The 8,924-nt window shown below is 50.8% G+C and overlaps 1 protein-coding gene across 1 annotated transcript in view; it reads right to left on the minus strand.

Moving 5' to 3' along the window:
- Positions 1-8,924, minus strand: part of Ulk4 (unc-51 like kinase 4) — a 246,945-nt gene that overhangs the window by 193,551 nt on the left and 44,470 nt on the right. The window contains exon 20 of the mRNA XM_055601553.1: positions 2,553-2,714. Within this exon, the coding sequence (XP_055457528.1) occupies positions 2,553-2,714 (162 nt within the window). The remainder of the gene's footprint in view (positions 1-2,552; positions 2,715-8,924) is intronic.

Consider the following 8,924-nt stretch of genomic DNA (forward strand, 5'->3'; position numbering starts at 1 on the left):
GGAAGGAGAGCAGGCTGCCATGGTGTGAGGTGGAAGGAGAGCAGGCTCTGATGGTGTGAGGTGGAAGGAGAGCAGGCTGCCATGGTGTGAGGTGGAAGGAAGACGAACACAGACTGGTGCAAAGTAAAGAGAAAACGAGCGCCCACTGGCGTGGCGTGAAAGAAACACGAGTGCATGTGGCGTGAAGGGCCCGCACCCTGCTTCCGATCTTTATTGTCTTAAGATTTATTTATTATGTATGCAGTGTTCTGCCTGCATGTATGCCTACATGCCAAAGAGGGGCCAGATCTCATTACAGATGGATGTGAGCCACCACGTGGTTGCTGGGAATTGAACTCAGGACCTTTGGAAGAGCAGTCATCGCTCTTAACCTCTGAGAATTCCTTTCCAACCTTGACAGGAGCCCAGTGTGACACAACACGGTTAGGAAGAGAGAAGCAAACATCCTGCTGCTGTCAGGGGCCTAGCAACACACTGTCACACAGATATGTGAAATGAGTGACATGTGTCTGGTTTTCAGAGTTGCATGCTAATATCTACCTTAGACAGAGTGCACATAGGGAAACAAACACTTTCAGGAAAATGTGCCTAAGCAATGTTTTGTCATTTCCACAGCCAGTAAGTAAATAAAGTTGCTGAGAATCTGAACATTCCCAACAATCGTGTTACTCCAAGGAGCGCTCTTCTGTCTGCACCTCAGCAGCTCCACTCCCCGCAGCCAGGATACTGAGGCTCCACAGCAGAAAGACATGCTCCAACCTCTGCCACGCACCCTTGTCTGTGAGCCTCAGCACCTGGGACCCTGCTTCTCAAGCTTAGATGGCGACAGCACTTCCAGTCAGCTTGGGCAGCGGAGGGGAAAGCCACCAGTTGGGCTGGCCAGGAAATACCAGCTAGAAAGGGGCATATGCCAACAGCTCCCGACACAAGCGTCTTCGTGAAGAGCAGATATGCTGACGGGGACTTCCCAGCACGCCAGCATTTGCTTTTTGAGTAAAAGAAAAACTCAGTATTTAATGAAGTACAAAATCAGACACCTGAGTGAGGTTCCCAAGCAGGAGCCAGAGACTCAGAGAGAGAAGGGGCTGTCTCTAGCAGAAGGTGCTCGGCACTCTCACTGGGCCAGGGGAAGGATGAAGGAGGGATAAGCCTGTCTGAGTGCAGGAGGGAGCCAGGGGCAGCTCCTGGCTCTTCTTTTCCTCTTGGCAGCTGTGAGGACTGAGGGTGAAGACACAAGATGAAAGGCCGGAAGGTGAGGTGTAAAACTGAACCCCAGGGTGGTATGACAGGGAGCTGAGAAACAGCGTGAGCACCCCACAATCCAGAGAAGACGGTTGAGTAATGACAAGAGGGAGCTTCATGTTTGTTCAACAGACTAACAACGTCTTCACCCGCCATTATCCTTTACACCCAATCATGGTAACCACGCATGAGAAACAGCAGACCGTCCGTCAGCACCAACCGACAGAGCCACAGGGGCCTGAACATTAAAGTGGATTTGTCTCACGATCATAGGATGCAAGCATTTAGCACAGAATCTGAATGTCTGGACTAACAAGAAAACAGTCTCGGCCCAAAGGTTTAGGCCTGGGAGCTCAGCTATTGGGAAGCTGAGGCAGGAGAGTCAGATACTCAAGGTCTGTGTGGGCAACAGTGAGAGTTCAGGACTAGCCTGGACAACTCACTAAGATCTAGTTTAACAAAGAAGGAAGGAGGGAGGGAGGGAGGAAAGGAGGGAAAGGAGGGAGGGAGAAAGGAGAGATGGAAAAAGGGAGGAGGGAGGAGAGAAGGAAGAAAGGAAGGAAAGGAGACAAGGAAGGGAGGAGAGAGGGAGGGAGGGAGAAAGGAGAAAATGATGGAAGGAAAGAAGGGAGAAAGGGAGAAAGGGAGGGGGAGGGAGGAGAAAAGGAAGAAAGGAGACAAGGAAGGAAGAAGAGAAAGAAGGAAGGAAGGAAGGAAGGAAAGAAGGAAGAAGAGAAGGAAGGAAGGAAGGAAGGAGAGACGGATAGAAGAAGAGAAAGAAGGAAGGAAGGAAGGAAAGAAGAAAGAAGAGAAGGAAGGACAGACAACCAGGTGAAATGGGGCTGTGACACTGCTCAGTCATGGAACACTTGCTGGCATGTGAGGCCCTGGGCTCGGCCCTCAGTGCAGGCAGGAGAAAAGGGGATGTCAAGATGGTGCCACAGGCTGTAAGGCAGCAGCCGCCACGCCTGCTGACCCAGTTAGATGCCTGAGAGGCACTCGGTGGAAGGAGAGCACTGAACCACCAGGTTGCCCTCTGACCTCCACACGTGTGCTGTGGTCACGTGACTGCACGTCCCTGGACCACCGGTGGCTGCCATGGACCTTCACACCCAGCTCCAGACAGCTTTAACCAGTGATGAAGGCCACATCCTACGATTCCCACACTCTTCCTGGTCCATCTAAAGAGTTCTGTGCAAGAGCATCCCTTGAGCTATTCTCTCACCAACGCACGCACCTTTCCCATTAAGTGCACTCTCACTGCGGCACTTCTTTAAACAAGGTGCTTGAGTCCGGCCCGCCTGACTTACGGATATTGCTGTGATTCGCAGGGAGTCCACGGCGGAGTGTCTGAAGAGGTGCCACAGGACAGGCCCGATCTCCCCAGTGATGAAGCCCTGCGCCTGGGCAGAAAACGTCGTGCAGACATTCTCAACAATCTTCGCAGCCATGTGATTGACAACGCGCTCCTCCTGGAAAATGAACAGAAAACAGCAGGAGTCAGGAAGCGCTGCCTCCCCGAGCAAAGGGTCTTCCGTGTGAGAAGCGTGCGCTGTGGCTTCTCCTAGCCCTGGGGATAATGTCCTGAATGTCATGAAGCCGTGCAAAGAGCCAGGCCTCTTCGCCACGTAGCAGGGAGAACACAACCCTATCCACGAACCAAACAGGAAGCACAACTTCACCTGTTTAAGCAAAATCAAAAGAGGAAGAGGAACCAGAAAATAACTAACATAGCACAGTGAAAACCATTCATAACTGACCCTATAGAGAGTTAAGGAACCAGCCCTCGCTCAGCCCTGGCTGGAGATGATCTGGGCGAACACCAGCTGGAACACAGAACCGCTCAAACATGGGATCAGAGTCCCAAGAAAGACACGCCAACAAGGGACCCACCCACAGACCAAAACAAACATCATCGACTATGGCACTGCTCTCAGGGAGGGCTGGAGGGCGGGCTGGAGGGAGGGCTGGAGGGTGGGCTGGAGGGCAGGCAAGAGGGAGGGCTGGAGGGTGGGCTGGAGGGTGGGCTGGAGGGCTCAGCAGGTGGACACACAAGCCAGCACTCGGTGACCAAGCGCTCATTGGCTCCAACATCTCATTAAATATGCCTGCCAGACAGGCAAGCACAGCTCTCCGTAGGAAAACTCAGCCTGAGAGACGACCTGGTGACACGCTTACAAGCAAGGAGACCCAAGGTTGGTTCTCAGAACCTGTATAAAAAGAGCCAGGTAGGTAGTGGGGCTTGAAATCCCACTGCACGGGGGCTGGAAATAGGTGGGGCCCTGAGGCCAGCTCTGCAGCCAGCCCACCTATGAAGCACATTTCAGGCCCAAATTAATTAATTAATTAAAATGGGTGATGCAGGAAAGACAGATAAGGTTGTCTTCTGGCCTCTACACACACATGCACTTAAAAGTCATTTTAAAATAAAAAATAAAAACAAGGGACTGGAGAAACGGTTCAGCAGATAAGAGTGCTGGCTGCTCTTCCAGAGTTCCTGAGTTCAATTCCCAGCACCCACATGGTGGCCCACAACCATCTATCATGGGATCTGATGCCCTCTTCTTTCATGCAGACATACTTGTAAATTGAGTACTCACATGTATAAATAAGTAATTTAAAAAATAAAAACTAATATGGCTACAGAGACCGGGACTGTGTTCTTCTAGTCATTCTTGACGGAGCACCACAAATCCACGCTGCTGAGAACCGCCTAACACAACAGTGCGGAAAGTCTTTGTGAGTGACGCATTGCTCAGAGAGCGACAAGCAGCTAAGAAAGCTGATGTGGCAGAGAAAGCCTGTGAGAGTGAGAGCACAGATGTTTGCAGGAAGTACCACCCCTGACCTGAAGCATGGAGAAACTCACAGTGGTGTAAAACCCTCCAGATGTAACAGACGTGGACACTCTCAGCCCGGAGTCACATGACAAGCCGTGCAGGAGAGGACAGGCCAGCGGCAAGCCGGGGGAGCGCTACCCTGCAGGACCACAGGGAGCCCACGCTGGAAATAAGTCCTGAGACGCACTGAGCATGAGAGATGCTGCCACAGGGACTCTCGAGCTAGAGACCACACGGGAAAGCACACCGGAGGAAAAGCCTTAAAGACAACGGATGTGAAAAGGGCTTTAGGGCAATTCACCCCTAAGTAAATATGACCATTGACTTTCACTCTCAACTTAAGAGAGTTCAGAGTCAGCTAGGAGACATAGCCTCGAGCAAGTCTGTGCGGACAGCTCCTGACACAATTAACTCAAGGACGGAACCCCACTGGAAAAGAAAAAGACAACTCTCTCCTTTCTCTGCTTCCCGGCCCACTGGGGGGTCCCAGCCACAGTTCCCCCACGAGGAACTGCCTGCCACCTGCTATGGGGGACTGTGTACCCTCAAACCATGAGCCAACACAAACTCTTCCTCCCTCAGGCTGCACTAGCTAGGTATCTTGTCACAGCGCCAAAGGTGAGCAACACAGTAAGAACAGAGCTTCGTTTGACTAAAACCACATCAATACACCGAATGTGGGAAACCCTTCAGCACGCTCTCCCCTTACTGCATGTCTGAGGAGTCACACTCAAGACAGGCGCTTCAAAAGCTGGAGTGTGGCAGCACATTCAGAGAATGCTCAGCCCTCACTATGCATGAAACCACTTTGAAATGAATGTCAGTTAATGTAATAAATATGGAAAATTCCATAGCCAAATGGCTCGGCTATCCAGGCAACCAACAAAGTTTTTTTTTTTTTAAGACAGTTATGAATTAAATGAATTGAGTAGTCCTTCAGTCAGAGCTGTGTCCTTGTTGTGTTTCAGAGGGTTACAATGTTCCAATGGTGAGAGCCTCACAGGTGAACTTACAGCTCTCAACAGATGAGAAGAAGGCATACAAGGGTGATGACAGCAGCTAAGGGAGTTCTTTCAAAGCCAGGCGCAGTGGTGCACGCCTGTAACCCCAGCCCTCGGGAGGCAAAGGCAGGCGGATCCCTGAGAATTCGAGGCCAGCCTGGTCTACAGAGTGAGTTCAGGACAGCCAGGGCTACACAGAGAAACTGTGTCTCAAAAAAAACCAGAGAGGAAGAGAGAGAGCTTTTCCTTATCCTTACAGACAAGAAGACACTCAAGTAGAAACCCTGTAAGTGTAATCGCTGTGGGAAGGCTTTCTGGAAGAACGCTTCCCCAGCTAATCCTCAGAGGCGGCACAAGGCACGCTGCGTATGCCATGACCGTGTACATACCTGTAGGCACTTGACCCCATCTCCAACCCCGAGAAAATCATTACAAAGAAAAACATAACCAGATCTGGTTAGAGATTTTTGTCTTAGTGACCCTTGTTGATACACAAAAGACAGATATAAAGAGATCAGTAAAACTTCTCCATGTTAAAAGCAAATCTTCCTTTAAAAGGGACCTTGCTAATAAGAAAGAGGGAAAGTTTCCAGAAACTGGGTAGCCCTCACTCAAAGAAAAGACAACAGAGGATGCCACTCCGGCTGCATGGCCCCTGTGACGGCTCAGCTGCGGAATGTGCCTGGAGGAGTGAGGCAGTTTTCACCAAGAGCAGTGACAGATGCCTGTGCTATGTCTTGGAGGAGGCCTCAGGCCCACAGTGCCTGTCCAACAGGAAACACTTGTTTTATCTAGATGGAGTACTATATAGATGTCAGAACGCTGTCAAGGATGGAGGGAGTGAGGAGAAGTCTTAGTGCTTGGGAGAAAACTCCAAGAAAGCAAAACAAGAGTCTTGTGAGCTCAGCTTCCCCAAAACCATGTATTTGTTCTTGGAATGTGCTTCCAAAGGCTGGTGCAGTGGCTCATATCTTCAATCTCAGAACTCGAGAGGCAGAGGCAGGTGGATCTCTGAGTTTGTGGCTGGTCTGATCTACAAAGTGAGTTCCAGGCCAGTAAAGTCTACAAGGAGAAAGCCTGCCTCGAAAAGCAGCAAGTAAACACAGCAGCAGGGATGTGGTCCTGTGGCCTCCCAGATGCCGTGGACAGCAGTAAGTTGACTGTGACCATTTTAACAACTGGCTATTGTACTTGTTTTATGCTTTCTGTGGGAAAACGAGTTTTTGCCATGTGCAGCTTGTTCTTGTGACACACTTTACTAGTGAGATTCCTCCTAATCCTCAGAGCACACAGTGTCTGAGGCTCTGAATAAAGTGACTATAGCATGAGACTTAATTCTGCCTCGTTTTCAGGCTCCCTTCTCCCAGGCCCCAGACCTTTACGGTGGCAAACAGAGAAGGCCTTGCAATAGGCTTCTGCATGACTACACAAAGACAGGTCAACTTTACGATTATCAGGGAAAGACCTAGGTGTCCTTTAAGGCATAGAACATGGACCACTAAGTCTAAATTGAAGAAAAAAAAAACAGTATAGAATGAACGGGGTACTTGATGATGGAGATTTACCAAAGACTAGAAGATGCTGGTGTGGGGACCAAAGAGGAAGAGCAACCTTTGGGAAACCATGTTCCTGTCAGAGCCAATAAACTCACTGGTCACCAAACAAAACATGGTAGTTTCCCTCATGTTTTCTCACTTTTGTTCAGTATTCCTCAAGTAGAGAACTTGACAGTAAAACTCAAGAAAAAATATAATACAAAAAAAACTTGGGAATAAATTTAACCAAAGGAGTGAAAGAGCAAAGACTTAAAGCTGTAAAGTAATGAGGAAAGAAAGTAGAGATGGTAAGGATGAGCAGAACATACCATGCTCATCACCCGGAAGGACTTAAATTGCCAAAGGAAATAAAAATGCAATGGCTTCCCTATCAAAGTTCTAACACCACTATTAAAAGAAATAGGAAAGGAGTCTAAAATTTATATGAAACTACAAATCGCCCCAAACGGCCATATCAGAATCCAGGCACAGGCTTCCAAAACCAGCACTCAGAAAGCAGAGACAGCGGTTGGGGAGTTTAAAGCCAGTTTTGGCCAGCTTTGGCTACACAGGAAGTCTGAGGCCCAACCAGGGCTACACACTGCATAAAACCTTCCCTAAATTAAAACAAACAAAAAAGCACACACATGTGAACCGAGAAGAGGGGACATTCGCGGTGCACAGAACAGTTAGCGCAGCCACATCAACTCTAAGGACCTATTTTTCTTGCACTTATTTATTGGGGAGTGGTGGACACGTGCAGAGGTCAGAGGCCAACCTGCAGGGACCCAATGCAGAAATCCTGTTTAGCGCCGAGGGCCTTGGCCTCCACCTGGCCCATCTGCCTTTAACTTAAGATCTTCTGCTGTCCAGATACCCCAAGGAAGTGAAAGTGTGACCCAAATCAAAGTACCCACGCCTGCCTGGCTCTCTAGCTCCAAGGGCTATGACAGGACGCCCTCTTCTGGCCACAGTGGGTACCTGCACTGAAGCACGCACGCACGCACGCACGCACGCACGCACGCACGCACTGTTAATTAAAAATAAATCTTTTTTAAGTGCCTGCAACACATAGTCACAGGAGAAAACATGGATTTCTTTGAGCAGAGTGGCATTGTAAGCACAGTTTTCCCAACAGTTCAGAAAATAAAGGCACAAACAAATGAAGTTTAAGTGGGTGGGACAAGATGGTGAGGAAAAGGGTTCTCACTGTGACTTCCTTCCTTTCTAAGGGTTCCTAGCAGTGGGTCAGAGCAAAAGGGAACTGGATTAAGGTAAGGCAAGCATTTCTGAGAAAGGACGGCGCGAGCAGATGGCAGAAGAGCTGGTCGTGCTCACTAACCTCGTGTGATCTGACGCAGTTTGATGGTCTCCAGGGTCTGCCGAGTGTGGTGGAGTCCTCCCACACTGCTGGGGGACTGAGAGGGGCGGAGGTCTAGACAAACACTCGCCAGCCCCGGAGGGAAACAAGAGCATCGCTGAGCGGGGCCTGCAGCTGGGAGGGGGCTACAGGGGTGTGAGCGGGGGTGGGGGCGGGGGGGGGAGGGGAGGCGGGATGGGAACGGGGGTGTGAGCGGGGGTGGGAGCGGGGGTGTGAGCAGGAGTGGGATCAGGCGTGTGCTCAACGCGTACATGTCCTGCATTCATCAAATTCCTCCCATCAACACCAAGGAATGTCAGAGAAAACACCCGCCCTCCATCCACAGGGGTCAGCACGGAGAGCCCGAGAACCGTGTGCGCAGTCCTGGGTTCTTACTCCACAGACGGAAGGGTGGCGAGGGTCGGCGGGGAAAGGCCCGCAGCCGATCCTGACACTGAGGTGGGCTCTAGGCCACTGGTGGAGGGACAGAACTGACTCCACGTCATCCTCTCACCTCCACCGTGGGTTGGCAGCCCCGAGAGGGTGCGAGGGTGACTTCACCCCGGCTCACACGCTCCTCCATCTGCTGACTCCTGAGGAAGCAGTGTGCCAGCAGCGCCTGCTGAGACGGCTGGGGGAGGCTTTAGGAACGAGTCCACTCTGAGGCAGGTCACGGCGGACCGGGCCGCTGTTGGCCCAGGGCCCGCTGGGCGTGAGCCGTGAGCACACCCTTGCGCCTTGGGGAGAGCACTCACACCCTAACCCACTCCTGCAGAGATGGCGACAGTGGACACTGGATTCCTTCTCAAGCTCAGAGAATCTTCACAGACTGTAACAGAATTTGAACCTTCCCCCCATGAAAACTTGAGTCAGCAAGTACTCGTGTTCACACATGCGCACACACAACACATCTAACAAGTACACGTGTTCACACATGCGCACACAA

The sequence above is a fragment of the Psammomys obesus genome, unplaced genomic scaffold (assembly GCF_907164565.1).
Source record: "Psammomys obesus unplaced genomic scaffold, mPsaObe1.curated_primary_1811, whole genome shotgun sequence".
NCBI lineage: Eukaryota > Metazoa > Chordata > Mammalia > Rodentia > Muridae > Psammomys > Psammomys obesus.